At 38.1% G+C, this 26,049-nt stretch overlaps 1 protein-coding gene across 1 annotated transcript in view; it reads left to right on the forward strand.

Annotated features, from left to right (window-relative positions):
• The first annotated feature begins 7,890 nt into the window (after nucleotides 1-7,890).
• The window catches only part of MEI4 (meiotic double-stranded break formation protein 4), a 77,131-nt gene continuing 58,972 nt past the window's right edge, over nucleotides 7,891-26,049 (forward strand). Inside the window, exons 1-2 of the mRNA XM_072857876.1 lie at nucleotides 7,891-8,131; nucleotides 20,616-21,172. Coding sequence (XP_072713977.1) covers nucleotides 7,897-8,131; nucleotides 20,616-21,172 — 792 coding nt within the window. The 5' untranslated portion in view covers nucleotides 7,891-7,896. The remainder of the gene's footprint in view (nucleotides 8,132-20,615; nucleotides 21,173-26,049) is intronic.

Here is a 26,049-nt window from a genome sequence, read left to right on the forward strand (position 1 = left end):
GTTCTTGCTGTCAATACTTTGTCATGTTTCTTTAAGATTGACAGAGTTGAACTCTTGAGTGACTTGGGATTCTTGTATGTTAAATCTGATATGGTATTTCTCTTCTACACGTGTCACTATAACGGCATGTTAGAAAAAAGACAGTTAATAAAACCTGTCAAATTATTCTGTTCAGAAAACAAAATGCCAGAACAGTCCAAACCTGGAAAGAGTTAATCTAAGCATATAGTTATGGGAGTATCGATATACTTGTCGTATGTTAAATTGTGAGTTTACAAATTTTCAGGTGGGAGGAAATTTTTTCCTCACATGTGATCTCACTGAAGAGTGATGCACAGTGACTTTATGAGAGGCCAAGCTGATTGTTTTATGCTCATTTAATTCTGGGCATACTTGATGCTTCCGACGTGTTTTACTTTGCACCTATATGCTATTTTGTTTGTGCATGGACAATGTAAAACACAACGTTCACAAGGTTATTCTCACAAAATTTTTCCATGATTTTTGAGTTTTCTTCTAGAAAGCTTAATTTTTTTTTCAGAGATATTCAAAAGATCTAGGATTACAAACTTCTTTTAAAAGGTGCTTATTTTAGCCCTGCAAAATTTCACTTGTTAGTTAGGTACTTAAATACTTTTTGAAGGTCTCAGCTTCAGCTGCCTATGGTGCACCAACTCATCTCACTGAAGTTAGCCGTCCACAATACATGTATGTGCATCTGATCTAGTCATCTTAACTCTCTTTGTAGTCCAGGGAAGGGAAACAAGTGTTTCCGAGTCATGACTTACTGCATTACACGGTAGGTGTACAAGTCACTTGGCTTATTTTTGACATTAGAAATCTCTGTTTCTGCCCATTGATGATAAAGGAAGCCTAGACAGCTAGCTTGTCTGTAGCCTTCTAAACTGTAGATTTCTGTAGTTAAGAGGAGATAAATCCTACCTCTAAAGTGTTACTGGAATCCTGAGGGATTATGTTTGTTTATGTTCTTAAGTGCTATGAAATGGCTATAATTTGAGGATGTTAAAAGCTCTAAAATATTTTTCAGATCATTCACGTTATTTGGTTTTGGAGAATTTATATGACTTGATTTTAGAAGCTAAAATGATTTAAAACTTAAATTGTTTGAAGAAATAAATCATGTTACATTTTAATCAAGTTTCCTTGTGCTTTTGACACAACGTATTTTAAATATTTATTATTTTCAGTATCATTTTAGCATCTTGAGTCCATTTAAAAAAAGAAAGAAAAAAATAATATGCTGGAGGTATTGTTTAGGCTTGTGGTAGTAAAACCGAATTTTCCCCTCAGTAAGTGTGTCAACATTACATACCTTTGTGTATTATGAGTATAGGTTGTTTAAAAATGGCACTGTGGAGTAGCCTTGGTTTAATATACATTTTTACAATAAAAGCTGCTTAATTGGAACACAAGACATATTTTAGTTCATCTTGATTATGGAGCTGTCCCATTATCGTTATTTATTATATACATGAAAGACAGCATTATGTTAGGCATACCAATTAAATCAAGTTTATTTTATTGTTGCTTAATGTTACAGCCTTATGTGTCTGCAGCTCAGCCCAGTTCTGTTAGAGCACTGGCATCATTTTGTGACCCATTTTGTGTTCCATTATAATGGGTGAATATCTTGGTTGCTATTGTATAATGCAGAATGAGGTTACAAAGATGTGGGTAATTTTTTCACCTTTATCTGCAGCGTGTAATGTCGGAGTACTTAAAGTAAAAATCATGGCAACAGAACAGTTTTTCCTATTATGTTTATGCCATTAAAGACAGACCATACACTTAAATTTAAAAGGAAAACCATTTTTGGGATATTTGTTACATACTATTGTTTAGGACTGTCTGAAGATTTTTAGCTGTGTAGGAGTGGTGAATGGCAATTTGTTTCTGTCCTGAGAAATCCTTTTCTATGTCCCATCTGTTTCAAATGTGAAGAAAACTGAGCCCTTGAATGGCCTGGAAGTTAAATGAGTTACAGTCTATTTTGTGTCTTACTCTGTTAATTTTTAAAATGTTCAATCTTAGATTATAATGATCTGAATAACAAATAAATGTCCTGTTGTAAGCAATAAGGTTTTGTCTATGACATTTGAAGAAGTTTCTTCCATTATTGGCCATGAATTTCATGGGCAAGCTTAGAGGTCATGCCTAAGGTGTGCAATCCTGTGACATAAATGAGTATTACTCAAATGTTGAATTACTTCAAACAAGTTTAGGTTTTGGTTTTATTTTGAGGTGCCTTATAATTTTAAATCGCAGTAGAACTTAGCTCCCTTTCCCCCATTGCTCTGTGACTTCCCTCTTTCCAAGGTCAGTCAGAAAACTGTATGTAGCTCTCAGAAAGGTAAATTATCTAAAATTATTCACCTCCCTTACCCAAAACGAGCCCCGAAAGACTTCTTAAAAACTCTAGAGCTGAGGATTCACCTGTGCAAACTGAGTAGCTCATCGCTTGATGGCTGGTTGCAGCACACGCTGCTGTTCCTCTGGGTAGAGGAACCCAGAGCTGGCTGAGAGAGACCAATGGATATGGGCCCAGGAGCTGGGGGCAGGCTCATCCCAAGATCACTGGGTTTTTCCTCAGGGAGCAGTCCATTTTGATGTGACCGCAGACTTAATTAACTGTACCCCTTTCTAGGTTAATCTTGTCTGGGAGGCCGATTCCTCTAGTTTGCATGCAGTAATCCAAAGAATAATGAAGAGGTCATCCCTGCACTTCTGTTAAAGACAGAAAATGATTGTTATCCCTGTCAGCCTGTTGTTGACACTAGTGCAATTCTGGCATGAGGTAGAAAAACCCCAGTAGCATCCAGGAGTATTTTTTTTCCTCTTGAGACTTAATTTGGTGTTGTGTGCAGCAGTGAAGGAAGCTGCTGTGCATTCAGAGACTGGGCTGTTCAGTTGTATGTAGTTAACAGTGAAAAAAGAAACAATGAAGAGGTAAGAAGCAGAAAAGCATCTTCTGACAGCGAAGAGAGTGCTTGGGGAGGAAGGGATGCTTTTGTGCTAGTAATGGTTCAGGGAATTGTCTTTGTTTCTTGAAGATGTCACATATTTGACCTCAACTTCCAGACTTTGACAACTTGTTAGCAGTATGAAAGTGGGAACCACTAACTAGCAAGGTGCATAAACAACCCTTTTGTGGGGTTGCAGGTTTTTTGGAAATAGGAGATTTTATAGCTTGTTAAAATGAGTTTAATGAATGGTTTAAGTTTAGATGCAAGTTTCATGGCTTTAAAGGAAGTTTTCAGTTTTTTAATAACAATGAATGATTTGAATTGTTTAGGTTTTTTAACCAATAATGTGAAACCTTTGAAATTAAGTTAAATATATGAAGTTTCCGACTGAGAAGAAAATGAACTAAAAAGGTGATAATCTGAAAATAGTAGGGTTTTTTTCTAATTAGTGAGAATTATTTCCTCTTCACATGTTGCAGACAGTGTCAAAAACCAGGTGAGATTTACCAGAAAGGTATCTTGCTGTAGTTAATGGTGTCATATGAGCTGCTGCATCAAATGCAGTTGCAAAACAGCGGGACTGGCAGGTTGGAGTAGGGTAGTGTTTATGAATCAGATTTACCCTGGTTCTTTCTGTTATCCTGTTTCCTGTTTATATCTAAGGTCCTCAAAGGATCTTACACCACACCTTAGTTCCCCTTGGTTATGTAACACAGAGCTGTTTGTGACTTCTTTTGTGATTATTTCAGCAGCCTTCCGTGGCTAGGACCTCGGTGGGGCTGTGCATCCTCAGTACTCTCTCCATGCATGAGAGTTAGAAGGGTAGAGAGAGGTGGGGGGGTCTCTCTTTCTTGTGTTGGAAATCTGGAGACCCAGTCCTGTTTGACAGCGATTTTAGCTGATCCTGTCCTCTGAGTGCACTTCCAGTATCAGACTGTGGATTGAGAGGGTTGCATAGGAAACTAGTCACCGGACGGTGTCTGTTGTTAGGGCGCTGTGCCCTGCTTCTAGCAGGGCTCACAAGCGGTTACTGGCTCCCTTAACCCTGAGTAAACATACAAATGGAGCTTTGTCAGTAAGTCGTTATTCTTGCTGACTAATTTGGGTACCAGATGTGTTTTGGTGGATAATTCTTGATCCTTCCAGTTCCCGTCAGACATTATTTTGGCATTAGCAGCTAGGGTTAGACTGGTGACTTCTTTACGCTCTTGTCCTGATACTGTTCCCAATCGAGGAAGATTTCTGGTTTAGTTCTAAACCTTTTTTCTACCTAACCATTGGTGTCATTTCTGTGCTGATATGAGCAAAAATATTATTGATAAAACTCTGTAGCTGCCAGTATGCTTTTAGTGGAATGCATCTGTATCTGGTGGTCTTCGGTGCAGCACTTCCTGAGAGCAACAGATTGCTGTGCAATTTTTGCTAATGCACAGTTGGCCAGCATCCCTATATTTCTAACAACGTCACCCGGTGTGTTATTTTCTAGGAGATTTTTTTACAGTGGTTTCTGAGAGAGCAGTTGTCCCTTTAGGGAACTGTGAAAAACTTGAATCAACTCTTACAACTCCTGCTTTTCGTTCCTCAAACTTGTCTTTTCATGATCATAAAAGAGGAAAAGAGAGATGGTGATAGTGACAGTAATAGAAGGGAGGTGAGAGCTGTATATTGTCTATAAAATCTTCATGGAATCCACTGTTTCTGGATATATATGCAGGTATATTACCATTTGTCATTAATTACCTGCTTTTAAACAAGAGATTTTGAGATTGCAACAGAATTACTTCTCCAAAAACTGCTTTGATTGTGTCTTGTTCCTAAGGAGAACCAACTTCGGGATCTGTGCTGCCTTTTTTTTTAAAAAAAAAAAAAAACAAACCAAAAACAAACAAACCAGCATCTCTACAAGGAATTATTCCAGAAAAGGAGTGATTCTTTTTCTCCTCTTTTTAATGAGGAGGAGTAAAAGTACCTCATTAAACTCATTCAGTGTAAGGCACTACTACTATAGAAGTGAGTCTGTATAAGATGTTAAAGTCAAAAAGGCCTCCCTCAAAATCCAAATTTCATTACTTAACTGTATGTCCTAAGTGTTAAGGTGGAATGCTGTTTAAGATTTTGGTGATTGTGATTTAAAGCAAAATTAGGTAAGATATCGTGGTTTATGTGATTTATTAGAGATACATCTCCTTTAGGAAATAGCATTTTGGCATGTTGAAGGTGAAAAAACCTTTTCCTTGTCTGTGTTGTATTATTAGCATGTGCACTAAGGTTTTTGCTCTACTTAAAATATAGTAGTCCCCTTTAAAACAAAGTAGAAAAGTGACTCTCTTTAGTTTGGTAATAAGTGGTAAAAAAATACTACTAAAGTAGTGTTTCACACTTCTAAATTTCCTTGAGCTGTAGAAATTCAGTCTCAACTATTCCCATTCCAGTTCCTTGTAATCCTTGTCTACTTATTGGATTATTTTTATTGGGGGTTTTTTTGACTCTAAATCACTTGATTTAGAGTTGTGGGCTGAGATGTGTCAAGTACATAGTGGTAAAGTATCAGCAGTTAAACAGCTAACTTTGGCTTTTCTTTGTAATAGTATGTCACGTGAGTAGAAATAAACAGCATGATAGAAAAGAAGGTATTGATGGTGACTCTCTAATGATAAAAGGCACCTGAACATTCATGAAACACTGAAATTGAATACCATCTCCTGACCCATACTGGAATGTTGGTCCTTCTGAAACTTCCCTGAATGTAATTTAAAGGAAAATGCTAGTACTGACAAAGCATGTTATAAAGCACAAAGCAAATCTTTATTTGTCCTTTTTTAAAAGGAGGTGAATCAGAAAGCTTTTGCAAAGTAGTCTCCGGAGATATCAAAATTATAAACCAGCAGTGAAAGCCGTTTGTAAGACATCTTTCTGCCTGCCTTAATTTGTGGCTCTGCTCTGCAAAGGAACTTTGCAAGAATGAAGTTTGACAGATGCTGTTTGAGTGATATCTGGGTGAAACTTCTATTAAGAAGATGAGATAATCTGGGGAGCAACTTTCAGGTTCAAAGCCAAAGATTTTGGATACCTTACTGTTACTACTTACTCTTCTTTCAGTGTGGTTCCATGTATTTCATTTTATTCACAGCTTTGAAGGCAGTTCAATTACTTGCATGGTTCTGTATTTGTAAAACATTTCCTTTGATGTATAAGGCAAACAAGAGTCTTACATCAGTTTGTTGTCCCACAGAGGTGCTGATCCTTTGAGGCTGAGAGAATTAACTTCTGCTTTTTCACTGGAATTCTTAGATATGAATGGAAAAGTTGTGTGAAATAGATTTTTACAAGTAAGAAATTTTGCAAAAAGTACCATTTATTTAATACATAACTGCTTTAAGCAGTGGGTATAGATAGCATAGTTCAGTTTCTAAGGGCTTACTCTTTCATTAGCTTTAAGAGTGCACTGGTGGCTTAGACTAGGTGTTTTTGCCCTGACACAGGGCAGGAATGTAGTGTTTCAAGTGGAGAACAGTAGCTTGAAACACAGCTGTAGGTGGATAGCTCCCAAGGAATTTCTGCAGTCTTATCCCTTGTGCTCTGTACATATTGAAGTGTAACTGACTGGTGCGTCTGAATGGACAGTGTGCAAGGAATGTACAGGAATTGTTCGTGCATTTCAGAAGTATTTGAAAGGTGAAAGAAATATTTAAAAGGCAACTCTTTCTGTAAGTGCCCCGATGGATAAATAAATATGTGATAATTTATGACTTACGGCCCAAAGTTGAGGAGAACCAAAGGAAGAAATCAGCTTAGTGATAGCAGGTGATCTAGTTAAAGAATGACATAAAATACCTTATTCAAACCTGTGCTGTGACTATTTCAGAGATGCTTAACACAGCTTATTATAGTGCTTAGCCTGCAGTTTTCTTGGATAACAAGAAAAAATAGTATTATGAACAATTTTTAGATGTTAAGGCCAGGATGAAAGTGTAGGAAGTGATTTTTTTTTTTTGTTATTATTCTGGAAGTAATATTTTTTCAAGTAGAAAGAATGCAGTGAACTACTGAATGAAAATGGTGTGGAATTAGAAAAAAAAAACTTTGCTAATTAGAGACGCTGGATATTATTAGTTATTTTTAATCTTGTTTTTTCCTTTTCTGTTCCTAGGTCCTGTGCTGTTGCCCATGACATAATCATCTAGATAAATATTTTCTTTTTCTGACTCTTACAACGCCTTTTGCCCCGTCCTCACTGTTTGTAACAGAGCTGACAAAACTGTCTTCTTCACTTATCTTACTAGCCACTAGCATCACTTTGAAGCTGTCTGCATAGACCTTTCTGCAGGCTTGAGGCTTAATGTAGACTTAGAATTGCAAGTGCAGCAATACCAGGTGTCCGAAACCAGACACTAACAACAACCTCAGAAGTTCTGTCTTTTGAGCACTGGGACTTTTTGGTACACTTTCAAGAAAGTGTATGTATTGTGTTTAAGCTAAGTATAAATAACCCCATATGCATTCTTCTGTCATGGGCTTAGCATTGGGGGGGGGGGTGTAAGGGGTTTTTTTGAGATTAGTATTTTTAGTGTTTTCATCTTTGTTTTAGTGAAGATAACCCTTACATTTAAAGTTTTGCTAGGATAAGCCTATTTGAAGTGCTTGCAACTTCCACAATTATTCTCAAACACTGCTTGAATTTTATTGCTATAGCTGGAGCACATGTATGTTTTATTCTTACATTGGCACAGATGCTTATATTTCTACTCTTTTTCTTGATGATTTAGGAATGCAGTAGAAATAAAATAATTGGTCTTACTGTTGAACAGTTTTCAAAGCCAAGAAAATACTGTGCATAATTTGCTTAATAGAGTCATAGTGAAGTTACTTTTTTGTTTTCTGTTTTTCTAATGTAATAGAAATCAAAGGAGGAATGGAAAATCAAGTTTGGTATTTGAAAATAGCAAAACTAGCGTTGGCTTTTGCAATTATCCACTCAAAACCACCGGGGAAGAGTTGCAAAGAATACACTGAGCACCTTGCCAAAACTGTATCAGAACAAGATTTTGGATGGAAATCAAAAGTTGAAGTGCTGGAAGCTGAAGTTCTTCAATTACGTCAGGAACTTCTTTTGAACAAGATCTGTCCGCGATTCTGCTTGGAAAATGGTAAGTTTCTGAATTAATTTCTATGTTGCAGTAGCAAGGAAACTAACAGCTTTCATGTTGCCTGCACCATTTCTTGTACCTAGATGAGAGAGTCTTCAGTGTACAGCTTTCTATTTTTCCCAAAGCTCTGAAGTAGTCGAACACTTAATTCATTTGTAATGGGATTGAGCTTGAGAATTTGATGCTTACTCAGAACTTTACATTTTTAACCTTCAGAATCAATATGTATCATACGGAATAATTCCAGACAAAATTGTCAATACAAAGTGTTACTCTATAACTTCGGAGATACTAGTTTGTAAGAATATTGATGTACCCTACTTACATTTGGAACATATCTTAAAGACATACTGCATTTTTTTTACCACTTTAAAGATGCTTAAAATCAGAATTTAAGCCTAATGTGTTGAAAGCATGAACCCCTAATATGTATAACGGGAAGGTTGGGCAGGCAAAGGACTGTATGTCTGCTATCTCTGTTGGTGTATTTAGACTGTGGATACTGTGAATGTTTATTATGACATATGATAAAATATTGTGAGTCTGATATTGTAGGATTCAGGAAAGCTGTTAGTTAAAGAATATGAGGGGGGAAAAAAAAGATGAGCTCAAACAGCACTGTTTCTCTGACTTGTACATGTGGAGTGAGTCATTCTCTCTCTGGGAGATCAATGACACAGGATGAGCTTGGAAATCAGGCAGTGGAGGATGTCTCCAGGCTCTGGGGAGATATTCCCCCTGGGAGATGGAGGTCAAAACGCTCTGGGCTGAAGGAGAGAGACAGTTCACTGTTGACGGGATCTCTAAAATCAAAATGTCTAGCTAGTTGCTTTATGACTTGAGATTTTTAGAAGGTTCCCTGATAGAAAACTTGATGAGGCTTTACTGGAATGCTTTTGTACTGAAACAGTAGCTTCTCTATTTCCTTGTGAAAAGATTTCTGGATTCTAACTTTGACTGAGAGGGGACATGTATTAGACTTTAGCTAGAAGTGCTAATGAATTTTTTTTTTTTTTTTTTATAATAGACCTTTCTAGAGAAGTGATTTAATGACTATTCATACTTAGGTATTGTTTGTGTGTCTGTTCTTTGCAACCTATTCTAAACATGAAGTTTATTTAAGTGTAAAAGTAAGTTTCAAGCTGCTGTTTGCAACAGGTGTCTTAATGTTTGTGAAGAACTGATTGCATATGATGCATATGATCAGGAGAGATTTATTAACATCTAATGTCTGGAGAGAATATTCTAATTGTGGATTAAGCAGAACATATCAAACACTAGAAATGAAATCAATTAACCTGCAACTTCTGTGTTCCAAGTCTAACTTTTTAAAGATTCCTTACCCTAAGCTGTTGAACTGAGCAATACTGATATCTCACTTGCCAAAGTAAGCTCTTCTGGTTGTGAGATATGCAGAGAAAAGCAACTGTCCCTGGTGAATAACACCTCTTCCAAAGGATGTTAATTTTCATTGCCCTAGTCACAGTGAAGTTTGTTCACAGACCTGAAATGTGATAAATCTTGCATAATTTTAGATGTCTACAGCTGCACTAAATTTTCTGTGCTTTCTTCATTATCTGTACAGGGAAATAGCACGATTACTCTACAGTTTATCGTTCACTTGACCTGTTGCGATATTCACTAATATGGATATGGTGAATTGTCCACAGAAGATGCCTCTCTCCATTCTGCTAGCAGTAGGCTAACTGGCTTGGAAATCTAAGTCCCATGATTCCCAAATCACTTCAGTAAGCTGCTCTTCATAGATAGCTCCTCTTTTTATTTTTTATGGTCTCAGCAGCCTGTTCAAACATACCCTGGGTAGCTGACCAAGTCTCATTTTTCAGTGAAGCCAAACTTTAATTTCAGTCTATGTTTAGCTAATGGAATTATAAATAGTAGAGATGAGTATGTGGTAACTATAATCCTTCTATATTCCTTCAGTTTCTCCAGGGTACAAAACCAACACCCTACGAATTTGAAGGATTAGTGTGTAGCTGCTTTTCCGTTCAAATGTTTGCTTATATTTATGATTTCACTGTTTATAAACCTGTTAGACAGAAAACCTTTTGACATTTGAAATATCTATGGGGGTTCACATCAGCCCCACCTGCATCATGTGCTGTCCAAGAGGAGTAGGACATAGTCTTCCCCTTCAGTTTCTCTTAACCACTTGGGTGTAAGAGAGCAAAAATGTGTGGAAAATCTGAACTGTATCATAATTTCTACTTCTTCATACAGGTTTTCCTTAACATCGAAAGGACACTTTTGAGCTCTTGGAGTCTAACTTTGAGATATCCATTTTTTGTGATGTTTCTTTCTTTTGACTGTTTCTTCTTTTTTTTTTTTCCATCTTAAACCTTCGTATGACATGTGAACTCTTCTGATAATGGATTTGAACCGTATGTTATTTTAGAAAGATGTTCTTCATCAGACAGATGTAACTGCTGAGTGAGCATTCATGGTTACAGTTACATTGGAGACAAATGCTCAGTCTCTTGCTTTTGAATAAAGAAAGATCGTTACTGATATCTGACGGGATATCTGTTGGTGAGATCTGTGCACTCTTCTGGTGATTCAGTTGATGATGTATATTAAGAGCAGAACACCTGTGGTTGACATTTAAAGGAAGACGGTTGTAGAAGCAAAGCCTACCTGAAATAGGGGCCACTCTACCACTGACATCTTCTGCTCTGAGAGAAAAAATTTCCTCTCTTGTGTGTTGTCCCAGTTTTGAGATTTTTCAGGCCCGTGGAGATTAGAAGCTAAAGGTTGGCTACTGCTGAGATAGGAAGGCTCAAGGAGCTTGAATCTAAGTTGAGAGGAAAAGTGGTGTTCCATCCTGTTCACCTGAAGGCTACTATAGATCTGTCAAGCCATTGTTATTGTTTGTTGTTGATTGTATATTGCCCAAGTTTACTACCTGATATCACACCAAAGAAGTTCTCTTTAGGGCCGAGGATAACTAGGCTTGTTCTCAGAGCCAGGTAATCTACAGATGTCATGGATCCTTTTCCTCCTCCACTTGTTTCTCCAGCCTCGTTTTTGGAGTTGGTGTTCTGCTTAAAACAATGCAACCTCTTAAAAGAATTGAAACCCTCAGCTTTTCTTTGGCTTTCTTGTGTTCTGCTTAATGACTCTATAGATGCCAGAATACCAAGGTTTCACAAAATCCACCACCAGAAAAATCTCATGCAGTAAGGACCAGATACTGAATTTGTGTCTGCTGCTGCCTGTTGAGAGCTGAAGAGTTCGAGCCCTTCAGCCAAGGTTCACTTTGCAGCTGTATCTTCCCTGCTCTGTGTTCTGAGTGTGAGAGCTTTCCTCTGCTACCTGCTGTTTGTAACAATAATAGTAGGCCTTTCAGAGGCTTCAGGAATGATTAGAGACTGCCCAAGGAGTTTTATTTCCCTGATGTGAGAAATTTGTGAGCTCTTTGAAGCTGTGATACCTGTTTTCATTCTCCGCATAAAGTTGCACACAGTATGGATGCACAAGCACATGAAGGAGAAAGAACAAAGTATCCATTTTTAAAGATATGTTGTCTGAATTATTTTTGTCCCACCTGACTAATTCTTTGTCCTTGGAGACCCTAAAAAAGTTTGGGTTTCCTTGCTGAGGGGGAGGAGCATGCTTTGCTACAGGTAAACTGCTTGGTAGTGTGGGTTGTTACAGTTTAATGTGTTGTTTAGAAAAATTGCTGTGGTATATTTTCACTGATGGTGCTGTTTCTGGCAGTTCCTTAATTGACTTAATGTGCAACTGTCTTTCTGAATACAGGGACATTGGTATTCCTTTTACATGGTGGTGCTTTTGGCTGTACGTCAGCCATCCAAGGAGGAGGAGAAGCAAATCTTTTTGTAGTCGTCTGTTCATTATTTTTCACCGTGCCAGTATTGTCCTGACAACTATGCCCATGGGTAGAAAAAAACTGAATTTCATATTAATCAAAGTTTCCTGCCTTTCTTTGATTCAGATTGAAATTTCACAGAGAGAAGGAGGGAAACTCGCTGGTGTTATTCCAAGAATAAGAATATAAAAGATTTGAGCATTCTATTGTCACTTTGCTTTGGAGCTACATGAAAAGACAAAGGGTCTTACAAAGCATTGATGAATTGATAGATTTGTGGATTGAAGCACCTGCCCTCTAAGACAAATTCCTTAGCTGTTATCGGCTCATCAAATCAACAATCATATTGTTTCTTGGCAGCCTCTGTTAAAGAGATCTGAAAAGCCTGCAGCTGTTACTCCAACCTAAGAAGGCATAAATGCAATACTCTACCCTTTTTTGCCAAGCACATATTTTTGGAATGACAATTTAGAGGATAGATGTTTATTGCCTTGGTTGCTTTAGGCTGATACTCTTGAAGGGTTCCAAATCAGTTATCCAGGGTATATTTTTAGCAAAACTTGTATCGAGTATGTATTCTCTCTTCCTTAGCTTCACCTTCAGTCTTGGTTCATATTATTCCCTTATGCAGTGGATAGGAATTTACTGAACTGCTTGCTCCTCTAATTAAAAAAAAAAAAATCAGATTCTGCCTCCTCCCCCCCTTTTTTTTAGATTTAGTTTATTCTTCCTTTTATAGATCATTTACAGTAGAACTTCATCTGCCATGTCCTGAAGTCCCCTCCTGTGTTCTTAGCCTCCACAGTAGCATATGGCTGCCAGCCCACCCTACCATGGTGTGTCTGTGTGTTTAGGGAAATGCTGAACTCTGAGTCAGAATGTGATTAACATGAATGTCTGATTTTTAACTGTCCTGAGGCTGTGTTTGACTTTTCAGGATACTGTCCCCTAAATTCTGTTTCCTGTGTCAAGATATTTGAAGCAACTTGTATCTCTTTAGGGGATAAGAGCCAGAGACAGAAAGAATTTTGTATGTCCTGCTTCGCTCCTTAACTTAATGTGTTTCTTAAGGCATTTAGTTGTACATGTGGAAAAAGGGGAGCAATTCCCTTTGTAGATTAGTATGAATAAAGACACTTTAGTCTCCTTTCTTCTTGCTGGAAGCTCAGACTTGCTGCAAAAGCAGAAGCATATAGAATTGGAACCAACTAGCTCAGCTGAAGTAAAACTGATTATAAGTGAGACACAACTCCAGTTTACCAGCAGCCTTGTTTTGGGCCACCAAACAATTCGGCTACCTCTTCCCTTTCCACTTTCCTGTAAGTCATGGCTTGGGTGTTTCTTTCTCAGTAGGGAGAGGCAGAAACTCTGAGTGCTCAGCATAAAGCCCCAGCATTTCCTCAGTAGACAATGGAGGGATCAGGTAAGTCCTGCTTTGATGAGAGCAGGAAGAGCAAGTCAAAATCTTTTCTGAATAATTTGATTTCATACTTCTGAAAGGGCAAAACTCTCCACCGTGACTTAAATAACTTAACTTGTGATGTTTCCTCTGCCTGCTTACATTAAAAGGAGCAGTGGGAGAACATAATTTTGATAATAGTTTTTTTTTTTTTAAGCTCATTTTCAAAGATAAACCAATCAGATGAATCAGAAAGATCAGACCAAAACATATGCAGATTCCTCAGTGCATATGTTATCTGCAGCCTCATAAGGGAATCTTACTCATTAGTGGAGGGAGCAGCAGTCCAAATCAGACTGAATAATAATGATAAAAACATATTAGTCTATTAGGAGAAAGTACTTCCCTCCCCAGAAAGAAGATGAAACGTCGTGAAATGTTTACAGCTGCCCTGAATAGCACTTAGCAAAGATTTTCGTTCCTATGGCATAGTGGTAAGGTAGAGGAATATAGACTAGAATTTCCAAGTTATCATGGTACGTTTATGTAAAAGTTATTTCTTCAGGTCACTATGTTTGAATGAGCTGCTGTTATAGATTGCTGTGTCCTGTCACCACTTTTTCCCCCCCCTGGTATTTGGCAGGAAGCAAGGAATGCAAAAGAACGACAGTTGCAGAGGAATCGTCAGCCTCTGAGGGGTATCTTTAGCTTCTTTCTTTTTCTAGCTTCCTCTTTCCAAGGTGAGAGGATTCCCCATTGGGCAGCAGACAACACTTAGTTTGATGTCACCATGGAAAACAGATCTGATTATTTTTGTCTGGTGCTTAGGGATGTGATGTTTCTGCATGAAGAGATTCTTCCTCCCTCCTTCTGCCCCCTCCCTCCTCGCCCCGAGGAGGTGGCCTTCTCTCCGTACAGATCCATAAGGACAGCCCAATCTAACTCGGTGTCATCTCAGCATTTTCTCTAAGGCATGATGGTGTCAGACAGACAGTACTTCAAAAATGAACTGTCATTTTACATCTTAAGTGTACTAGTGTACTCCCATGCTTCTACCAGTGGTACTAATGCAAGTAGGCAGCATTGCAAGTAATGTCTCACAACCTAAAAAGTATTTTAGTTTTTTAGGAGGGGAGCAGGAAATTGAGAACAGATACGTGAGATGACAAAAATGGAGTTAAAATGTGTTTAGCACAGATTTATGGGAATATGGCTCTTGGTATATGATGATAAGATAAATCTGTTCCCCGTAATTGTAGTGACACAATGGGGAACTTTATGAAAGCTGAGGCCTTTTCAGGATAATTAAATAAGTTAATTTGCAATCTGGAAGAAGCACCAGCTGGAGTGTAATGATTCATTGAAATCTCAGAGTACTGCTCCTTCCATGGATAACAGGTCTGTTTTGGTTGTGGAAACTTTCTCCCTTTGAAAACAGATGCTGTCTGTCTTATCAGATGGCATTGCTACAGCTGTTCTAAGCACATACTTGGGGCAAAGTGACCCAAGAAGCATCCTTTTCTTTCCAGGTTTCTGTGTAAGGAACCCATTCAGAGGCAAAACCAACCCAATTGTCCCAGCAAGAGAAAGGGTTTGTTATTATTTTATAAATTCCCTGTATAGATCAAGCTCCTGATAAGATGCATAGCGATTTTTAGGAATAAGGTTCATAAAAGCAAGTGGGATTCATAATTTAGTGTGGATTAATTTCCTTTCTTCAGGGTAACAAAATGATAGTTTTGGGGAAAATGGAATTTATATGCTAAAAACTAGTTAAGAAATGTGGCCATGGCAATTAGGATCCTCTTGCCTGTGGGGAGCTAAGGATCAGTCAAATTTTTCTCTGGAAATACAGTCACAGAATGGTTGAGGTTGGAAGGGACCACTGGAGGTCATCTTGTCCATCCCCCCTGTCAAGCAGGGCCACCTAGAGCCAGTTGTGCAGGACCATATCCAGACAGCTTCTGAGTATCTCAAGAATGGAAATTCCATAACCTCTCTGGGCATCCTTAACCTAACTCAAACTTAAATTTGAGTTCCTCAAGCAGGTCTTTGTTTGTGGGCTTCTGGGTATATAAAAACAAAAGCCAAACACTTGTACCATGTGGTAGTCAACAAAGAAGATGTTTTTAGGATTGCACACCCTAGCTGATTTCTTAGGGAGTCTACCTCATTTCAGCCTTCAGCTCATTACAGTTGTACCCAGATTATTGCTGTCTGTATTGGCTGATACTTCTTGTCTCTTAGCGAAGCTTCATTTGTTCAGCGATGCAAGGCATTTTTAATAAGACATAGTACTTTCAGTTCAGTACTACCAGTTCAGACAGGTGGGCTTCATAGGTAACATTAATTCACTTAATATCTTGAAATATCTCCTATCTAGCTTAGAACCCAAATTTCAGTCATCTCATTGAGATGGTTAATATCGTAAAGCATGTTAGATCTTTTGTCATGAAAGCTGCTTGATGAGCATTAACTGACCCAAATCTGTATATTCGTCACCTGATTATCGATCCTTCCATATCTTTCCTGCAAGTATTCTTTATTTGACTTGAACTACAAAAGATTTGTGCTGTCTTCTACAGAAATCCCCTAAAAATGAATGTTTATATCCTCAACATCCTTCTCAGTTCTTACTGAATTCTAAATGTTTAGATGCTTTATGTAAGCAAAATCCCTAACAAATTGAAGTGTATGCTTCTAAGCCTTCCAAGAAACATTTAAATCCTGGCATTGAACAATTAATTTGAGGATTTTAGATACTCAGTCCTATATTAATTTCTCTGAAATTATTCTTAAATGGGACAAAGTATGTCAGCGTGAAATACCTTAGCTTTAAATGGAAGAGCTTTCTTTTCCAAGCTGGTTATAAAAAAACCCTTGAAGATGTAGAAGCAAAGTGTGGGATACACAGCTTCTAAAATGTCTTCATTTGGAGAATCCTGGAAGCTTTTTATTATTTTTTCATTATTATTTCAAAATGTTCACATATTTCTTTGCTTCGATATATACAGAAATTTGGCTTGGTTCCAGATCAGGACAACAGTGGGGTGCTAAACACACAGAAGTTCATGAGGGAGGAGAGATGGTTTTTTTCAACCAGCCAGCTTGGGTAGTTATGAAAACATCAGAATAGAGGCAGGCTTACACATGAAGAAAAGGTAAAGAAAACAGTTAAGATGTGAGGAGTGGGGTTTTTTTTTGTTTGGCTGGTTTTTTTTGAAGAGGAGAATAAACTTGATTCATCGTTCATCAAAAATGCACTTGTAACAAACAAATCAATGAAGATTAAATGAAGAATAACAGAGTCCTGAAAAATGCAGAATTGGAGAAGTGAACACAATAGGAAAAAAATATGAATAATTTCACATATGTTTTTGTTTCCTTTTAGAAGTTATTGACTGAACACCTACTTGGAAAGCAGAATGCTGTATCATCAGAGAGGTTTCTAAGATTGTCTCATTTTTAATTGTGGGGGTTTGTTTTGTTTTGTTTTTTTTAAGAAGTGGAACTGAGCCTGTCAATTGTAACTGAGTTTTAAGAGAGGTTTACATGTCTTAACATCATTGGTTTTGATTTTCACACGATAATCCATGCATGTGCTCTCAAAGTGAGAGAATATAAACAATACCTAATGCTTGAAACTGAAGTAATTTTTTCGTTGCAGAATTCAAATCATCTCTTCACTTTCTTACATCTGCCACCTTCAAGCCTGTTTTCTGTTCTACAGTCCCTGTTGGTGGTGTAACTGCAGGTATATTAAGTTTTTCAAAAGACTTGAAGGGCATTTTATGGTTTCACAGCAATTTCATCAGTTGAGGACCCTTCTTCAGTTTTTAAATTTTGAACTACATATAGCATGTGGCCTTCCTCATTCAAACACTGTCTGGTCTGTGACAGCCAGTAGCGCAGGTGTCTGAGAAAGCATCTTCCACCACCCCTGCTCCTGCTACATGGGAATTACAAATGCTGCCTCTCTTATTCTGCATTGGGTAGGACCAGGAGCTGCGTCATTCCGTTGTCTCTTCACAGCTCTGAGAATCCTTATGACCATGCTGCTGGCAACAGGCACTCAGGAGATAAAAAGTGTTTTCCAGTCCTGATGAAGAAACTGGCTCCTCCTCCTCCCTTTCTTGTGCCTGAACTGAGTCTTGGTGTCTGTATTAAGGTGGCTATTCAGAAGTGACAGAATTCACCCGGGAGATAGGGTGGCCTTTGGTGTTTGCCAGACTCTGCTTCCTCAGGACTAGCTGAAGACTCCACACTTTCTAATCATAAGACTTACTGGCATCTCACTCCCCTGATAAATGCCTGTGTGTTCCATGGTCCCACAGCAGTATGTGCATTCAAGTTCTTATGCTTCACAGAAGTGCCTACAAACCTTGCTTACATACTATACACAGTATGCAAGTCACTCCCTTGTCCCTTGAATGACTGCTGGCTTTCAGGCCAGACACTTTCTGCAGTGATGGATACATGTAGAGGGATGTCAGTTCTTCAGCCTTTGGACCCCAAGGCTGTTCTTGTGACCATATCTTCCTTTGTTTGGGGAGCACACAATTCTGATTTTCAGCTCAGGATCTTAATGTAGTAAGGAGCTAAAGTCCTAAATAGGAATTAAGAGTTTAAATGTTTCCTGAATGTGATGTGACATATTTAAGGAGTCTGTAAAATTGCTCATGACTAGATATTTCATTATGTATATAAAATCATTGTAAAATTTTGTGGGTAGTTTATCATACGCACTAAATTTTTGTATTTCTTGTTCCAGTATATTTATAGTCAAATGTTCTTGAAATTACTGTTTAAAGATAATTGTTAGTGTGAAGCAGGCTTAATGCTGGGGTTTTTGTTTTGTGGGTTGTTTTTTTTTTGTGCTTGATAACCACATGGTGTGAACGTCAAGACTGCTTTCTCATTTAAATAGTAGATAAGTACAAAGTGATTAGTTTACCTTCTTTCAAGAAATAAATGATAAGCTGTTTCTAGACATTTTGAGGGGAATAATGAGCATTTCCTGGTGGGTAATTTATTTATTTTTTTTAAAAGATAACTTCCACCTCCTCCCCAAATGACTAGAACATATCAATGACTGAACATTCTTAAAGCATTTTGTATTATTCGTTGAACAGGAAATATGCTGCTATTGGGGACTTAGTAGAACAGGGTTTTCTGGAAGCTCATCATGGGACAGGAATTTGTGAGTAGGAACCTAAGCATAAATGCAACATTGTCTCCTGCTGGTAGGAGTGTTTCATTGTATATGCTACCTCTTTTATTTGGGGATGGTCTTAAGTTTGGTTTCTATGGATATTTCTGTATTATTCTTTTCTTCCTTTTTTCTTCTCTTTCCTTCTCCTTTCTTTCACCTCTACTTTTTTTTTTTCCCTTCAACAAGAGAATCCACGAACATACGGTTTTCTGCACGTAGTTCTTGCTTTGCTTCTTTTGACTCCTGGCGCTACATCCTCGTGAGCAATTTTCATATTGCCCCATGGGATTAAAAAGAAGAACAAAATATCCCATAGTGAAACTCACAGTAGATGGATTCCCTAGAAGGGCTTATTTTCCTTAAACAGCACCAAAAACAACTTTCAATTTTTTTCTTCCAGAATGTCTTTTGCTCAAAACCCTAGGGAGAGAAGACATGTAAGATTGATGCCTGTTTTTGTTAGTCAGACCATGGGAAGCGTGCTTTGCTTCTTTGCTTGCTTTCCAAGTTTGGGTATGCAGGGCATTTGGGAACAGTATTAATATAAAATGCTAGGCTGGCCTAACAAGCCCTGCTTTTCCTACCTCCTGGAAATGTTGGTTGATTTCCCTACAGTTATCCCTTTCATTATGCGTCAATTGGTACCAATCCTGTTCAATTTTGAGTATGTCTGAATGTTAAAGGCATGAAACTCAACAATAAATAAATAAACCACATTTCCAGTTTTGATCTCAGTAGTAGTACCCTCATTGGATGATCTGGTATGTTTTCAGAGACTGAGGTAATGGTTAGAATTCCATTTGAAATTGTATATTTAATCAGGTCTGTATAAACTTTTTTGAGTAGTGTTTCATTAGCATACAGAATACTGTAGATTGCTGCCTAGTGATGTTTTCTGTGTTAAAAATGCTTTTTTTTAGCTTGCCATGAAATATAACATTTATTTCCCATAAAACCATCTATAAAATGTTTTTATTTGTTTAAGAATACAAACACAGAGGAATATGGTATTGCTTTGGATCCTTGTGGAAAATACGAACAGTATATGCATGTTTTTTAAGAGTGAGAGGAAAAGCAGTTTGTGGCTGTGGCCCGGTAAGCAGGGCACAGACAGGCGTTGGTCAGAAAGGTTTTAGCCTTGCCTCATGGCACAGAGATGTTTACGTGTGTTGGTCTTCCACTTCATTGCTTTAATGTCTCTTGCTTGTTTTGACTGTAATCTTTTGGCATAGGTAGCATGTAGCACAGAGGGAGTCTGTTGTCACCTAGTACTGAGTTTATGCCCAGAGGCACTGACTTAAATGTATCTGATGTTTGAAATAGGATGAAAGAGATTCTACAATGGTGTACAAAAATAATTTAATAGTGTGAATGCAATGCATACCTTCTGTAATGTAGTTTGTGTGTCTTTGAAGAAGCTAGTATAAGAGATGGGTGGTGACTAGAGAAATTTTTGATTCTAAATGTTTTTCTTTGTTAAATAATAAACAGCTGAAGTGTAATGATCTGTTCAACTTTGACTCTGTTAGAATTCCTTACCTGATCTGGAGATCTTATTTGATGCATTTATAGTAACATACCTTTGCTGTCTTTTAAAAGCAGTGTGAGTTCTTGAGAATAAAAGTAGTGAAAATGTTTGGGGGGCCAGAAATTTATATGCATTTCCTTCCCTGGGAATTAACGAGAGTATAGATGTCCACTTAAATTGTTCATGTGATGTCCACTTAAATTATATATGTGAAAACTTAAAACCATCAGGAATTTTAAACTCAAAATTGCTGGTCATATTACTATGAGCATAAAACCTCTTGTTCACAAATAAACACTACCTTCTGAAAGTTTTGACTTTAATTTAAGAATGTCACCTTCTTCCACAGGTAAATTCTAATCATGGAAAGTTCTTGGGGAGCAAGCATACATATGTATTACGTGATTTTTGTGTGGAAGCAAAAGGAGAAAGGAAACTTTCTATAAGGATGTATTTAAGTATTACACAAACATAACTTTCACATTTGTGTTTCAGGAAAACCAGATGCCTCTGCTGAAACTCTTCTGGATCAGGAATGTATAAACCCTATGAGTTACTCAAGCCAGCTAGAAGACTCTGGATGTGATGTGTCTAATGACTATACATTCGATTCTTTAGGCATAGCTTCTGATTTTCACCAATCTGAGCATGTTGACACTTCTAAACGTTGGTTGAAAAGAGTTCCCCCATTGAATCTTTGCTGTACTAGCAAGGAGGAATCTCTAACTGCTCCAGTGCAGTTTTTGCAACATCTGCTTGAAATAAGAAAACTGTCAGAAGGAGGAATTCTTCGAGCAGACTTCACAGAGCTTGAGAATGATTCTTTCACCATATGCAAGTCAGTGTCTCGGTTGCTTGATGGACTGACTGTTTTTTACAACAGTCCTAAATTTCCAGTTTCTAATCTTCTTACTGAAGCAGTTTGTGTTTTGATCAGTTTAATAACTGATACTAAATTATCTAATCATGTTTTGAAGAGGTGTTTCAAGAAGCTGGAAGAATTTAAGAAAAATCTAATTCAGATTATTTTAAGAAACAGCAATGTCAATAGGGTAAGTTTAAAACATCTTCCATCTTTCCTACACCTTTTCAGTATACTGTAATATTTTCCTGGTTTCATGCACTTCTAAAAATATTAATTTGTCTTATTATATTTTGAAGAGTACTTCTTGGAGATTTTTATAGTTGTTATTTTTTGTGATATGGACAATAAATGCTCTAAAGCATTTGACAAAGTTCTTGCTCATGCATGCAAGTTCTTCTAGTCTATTCCTGAGTATAGGACTTTTAAAAACTGTTAAAAAGGCAGATTAAAACAGCTTTGTAGAAAATATGAGAGAAAACACATTGTTTCTCTTGCTATATGAAGATATAGTGTAGATATTCACAAAGTAATGACTATACAATTTTTTATTCTTTCTTGTGCACCTAGATTAATAGGTTGGTTTGCTTCAGAAGATCTCTGTCACTCTCTAGACATTTGCAAATATGTGTTTTAAAAATAAATCAGTAAATGAGTGAAGAATTCAGAAATGGCATGTCCCTGGCACAAAGAGCAAATAGGACTGAGCTGCATTTTGTCTGTATTCATCATTTTGCATTGTTCCATGCGTCATCTTGTTAGTTTCCTCATTCAACTGAAATATCCCTAGTCTGTCTTCACAAGACTTCCCATAAGTAATGAATTCCATTGTCTGTCTTAGGATTTTTGGTTTTCATTCTGTCTTTTAGATTAACTTGGAACAGGCATGATGGTGGAATTGTTTGAGACTTAGATGTACCAATTTAGTGTCCACATGTATGTAACTACACTACCATTATAGTAAATTCAGATAGTATCGCTAAAATCCATGGAGCCTAAAGAATGCTGATCAGGTACTAGGTCCCTATTTTAGGATGAGCTCTGGAGTTGCCTTTAGCAAAATGAGAGCCTAGACATCTGCTACACCTGTGGACACATGTACACATTTGTCTTAATTTAAAATGAATCCCACTCACAGTGTATTAAGTATTTACTCTAGAATGTAAATATCAAACAAATACCATGAACAAACTAAGGGGGGAGGCGGGGATATATACTTGTATATTGGTTAGATGTAGGAAGACGAAAGCATTCAGAAGGAAAACTTCATATACTGAAGATTTTCCAGGACTAGAGTCTTGTGTCTCTAATACCAGGGTGCTTTTTATTCCAGTGTCACCATGGTGTGATACTTAGTTTTTAAATTAGAGGTGTCCCTGGCCAGTGTTTTGAAAGGATGTCAGCATACATACAATTTGTGTGGTATTAGGAATAGAGAGTCACACAGGTGTGACTCCTTTTATTTGTTGAGTGATTACAGGATACAGAACAAAGAAAATTTGATCAGGCACTTAGTTGATGACGTCCAGTGTTTCCACCTGTTCCCCTCCTCTGCCCAAATGGGAAGTTAATTAAAATAAAGTTAATTGTAGGAGCGCAACCAAGAGGTCATCCAGAGAGGGATCACTTGGTGATTGGAGGAACCTGGGGAGAGGACAAAGAAAAGCAAAGCTTAAGTGAGAGGTGTCACATCTTAAATGAGAGAAAATATCCTCATAGATCAAGGGCATTTCAAGTCTGCAAAGTGCTCTTAGAAATCATTCAGGAAGGGTGGAGTATGTCCACATAATTTGCAAGTGGCATCTTTTCTCTGAATAACTTCACTGAAACAGATGGCTTTTTATGAGGTATTTCATATCTTGCTTCCACCAAAATATTGACTTAAGAGTCATTCCTGTTGGCAGCCATTACTTCAATCAAACAGATTCAAAGAGTTTAAAAATTGTATAAACCAATTATTAAGGAATAATCATGATAGTTTCCAGATTTCTAGGAAAGAAGGGGAAATGTTTTGTGTAGTAATTGCGAAGTTTATAAAGATTTATTGAAAAATTCTTTTTAGAGGTTTGGTTTTCTTTAAACTGAATTGAATATGGAAATAAATATGTAGAATTCGGAATTAGTAGTGGAAATTGTATAACTAATTCTTCATGTGCTGTGTACCAGAATATCTCCCAGGGACACTTTATGCTTCAGTTTTAATCATCACTGTTTACTCAAGTGGTGATTGAAATATCAAGATTATAGGTTTAAAATAAAATTACTATTAATTACAAGGCTGTCATCTGGAAAGAGTGGCAAACTGTATGAATTTTCGTTCCAGGAGGATGCTTAAATGCCTGCAGTATAAAAACATTAGGATTTTTGTTGTATCTAACCTTACTAACTGTCAAAAAGCATTCATACAGACAGCCACCAATGCAGCTATAGTATTTGACACAAATTTACCTTTGCCATCCTCACCTATAAAACTGTCGGGAGCTGTCAAGAAAGACAAAGGACTGTGAGAAACATCTTCAAAAAGTGAACAAAGACAGAAGTGACTGTGGATTACACTTAACACCTCATCTTCAAAAGCAATTCCAGTGTTTTGCGAGCAAATTAAATAACTTAAAAAACCTTTGAGAATTGGAAAAGAGGTAATTATCTCTGCATTAGATGTAAAGGAAGAAAAACAGCAGCAGAATTACTTGCTGTAACTGTTGAGTCCCATTGTTTGAGATGTTTCTAATTATAAAGCACTGGAAGCTGTAGGAGCCAGCAAAGACATGTACTCAAGAGTATTTTTTCTGCCTGGATCCAAAGCTGTGCACTTTGGATAGAATTTTTTTGACCTGAAACTCCAAATTGACACGAGTATCAAAAGAAAAAAAAAACCTATCATTTAAGATATGAGAAGTGAAATAAAAGGAAATATTACTTAAAATCATTTAAGTCAAAGAACTACACATAAAAGTAGCCTCTTGAATTTCCCTTTTTAATTTTTCTCCTCTCCCTCCATGTTTGGAGAGCAGCTTAGAAGTCTGCATACAGCTGTCAGACACATAGTCTTTTGGAAGAAGCCTTCTGGAAATATCTAGAAGGAGTCTTAAGTCACAGCTGCTAAGGGTGAAGCATGAATGCTCTGAGGTTAAATCATCTGCCCAAAGGCCTGCCTCTGCACCTTTTACTGGCGTAGTCTTGCATCCCTGTATGGTTGCTGCAGAAAAGCTTGTGGGGATCCTGTGTCTAACTCTGGTACAGATGAGCTGTTGCTCTCATGTTGCTAAATCTGTGATAGTCACAGAATCGTATAGGGTGGAAAAGACCATTAAGATCGAGTCCAACCGTAAACCTAACACTACCACGACCACCACTACACCATGTCCCTAAGCACCTCATCCAAATGTCTTTTAAATACCTCCAGGGATGGCGACTCAACCACTTCCCTGGGCAGCCTGTTCCAATGCTTGATAACCCTTTCAGTGAAGTAAAATTTCCTAATATCCAGTCTAAACCTCCCCTGGTGCAACTTGAGGCCATTTCCTCTTGTCCTATCACTTGTTACTTGGGAGAAGAGACCGACACCCACCTCATTACAACCTCCTTTCAGGTAGTTGTAGAGAGCGATAAGGTCTCCCCTCAGCCTCCTTTTCTCCAGGCTAAACAACCCCAGGTCCCTCAGCCGCTCCTCATAAGACTTGTGCTCTAGACCCTTCACCAGCTTCGTTGCCCTTCTCTGTACATGCTCCAGCACCTCAATGTCTCTCTTGTAGTGGGGGGCCCAAAACTGAACACAGTAGTCGAGGTGCAGCCTCACCAGTGCCGAGTACAGGGGCACGATCGCTTCCCTAGTCCTGCTGGCCACGCTATTTTTGATACAAGCCAAGATACCATTGGCTTTCTTGGCCACCTGGGCACACTGCTGGCTCATATTCAGGTGGCTGTCAACCAACACCCCCAGGTCCTTTTCTGCCAGGCAGCTTTCCAGCCAGTCTTCCCCAAGCCTGTAGTGTTGCATGGGGTTGCTGTGGCCCAAGTGCAGGACACAGCACTTAGCCTTGTTAAACCTCATACAATTGACCTCGGCCCATTGATCCAGCCTGTCCAGGTCCCTCTGCAGGGCCTTCCTACCCTCAAGCAGATCAACACCCCCACACAACTTGGTGTCATCTGCATGATCTGTGGAGCAAGTGCTTTGCTTGTCACCAATTTTTGAGTCCTCAACACTGAGACTCTTGGAGGTTCATATGGGTGTATTGCTGTTGGTGCATTGCCTTTCCATGTGCAAATTGTTCATTCGTGTTGAGTCACTCTACTGTCAGCAGAACCACTGTCCTATTTATTTATAACCAGGCAGGTTCTTTGCAAGTCCTGCTTTAAAGCAGAGAGAAGTGCTGTTGTATTATAAGAAGACTCTGTGAGACGATTCAGTTTGCAGAGCCACTGGCTGTACTTTTCAAACGGACTGTTCTCTACTACCTGACAAAACACAGGAAAATATTTCCCATGGAAAACTTCCGCAGGAGCTATGGTATGTAATTACAGCTCCAGTAGAGTAGAAACTTTGTCTCTTCCCCTTCAGAAAGAAAACACTGGAACATTTTTTTCCTTAATCTACCCATGTGGGATTTGACAACAGCTGTCTCCATCCACCTCCACAGGGACATAGTAAATGTGTATCTCTCCTGCTCCTAGGTGCATCACTTGCTCACTGGCACTAAGGTGTACCTGTTCTGTTCAGGTTTGTCTCTGTTGTCCAGAATGTGTTGGAACAAGCGATCATTTCTCCTATATCAGAAAAATGCAACAGTTGGAGGCACTGGGGATTCCCAACTCACTGTGCTGTTCAGAATAGCATGTGTGTTTTATGTTTCTGGTGAAGGTTTTGCACAGCTCATTGCAGTAGGGCACTTCAGAGAGGACACTGAATTCCTTTTACATGGGCAGCATCTGGAGCTTGCCTGGAAACCTGCTGTGGTGAACTTGAGCTGGCTGTAGCTTTATAGAATATGGAATTAGCTTTAGACATCAAATCCCTATAGCAGAAATTAAGATACTTCATACATGTCTTATTTACATCCCTCA

The sequence above is a fragment of the Ciconia boyciana genome, chromosome 3 (genome assembly GCF_034638445.1).
Source record: "Ciconia boyciana chromosome 3, ASM3463844v1, whole genome shotgun sequence".
Lineage (NCBI taxonomy): Eukaryota > Metazoa > Chordata > Aves > Ciconiiformes > Ciconiidae > Ciconia > Ciconia boyciana.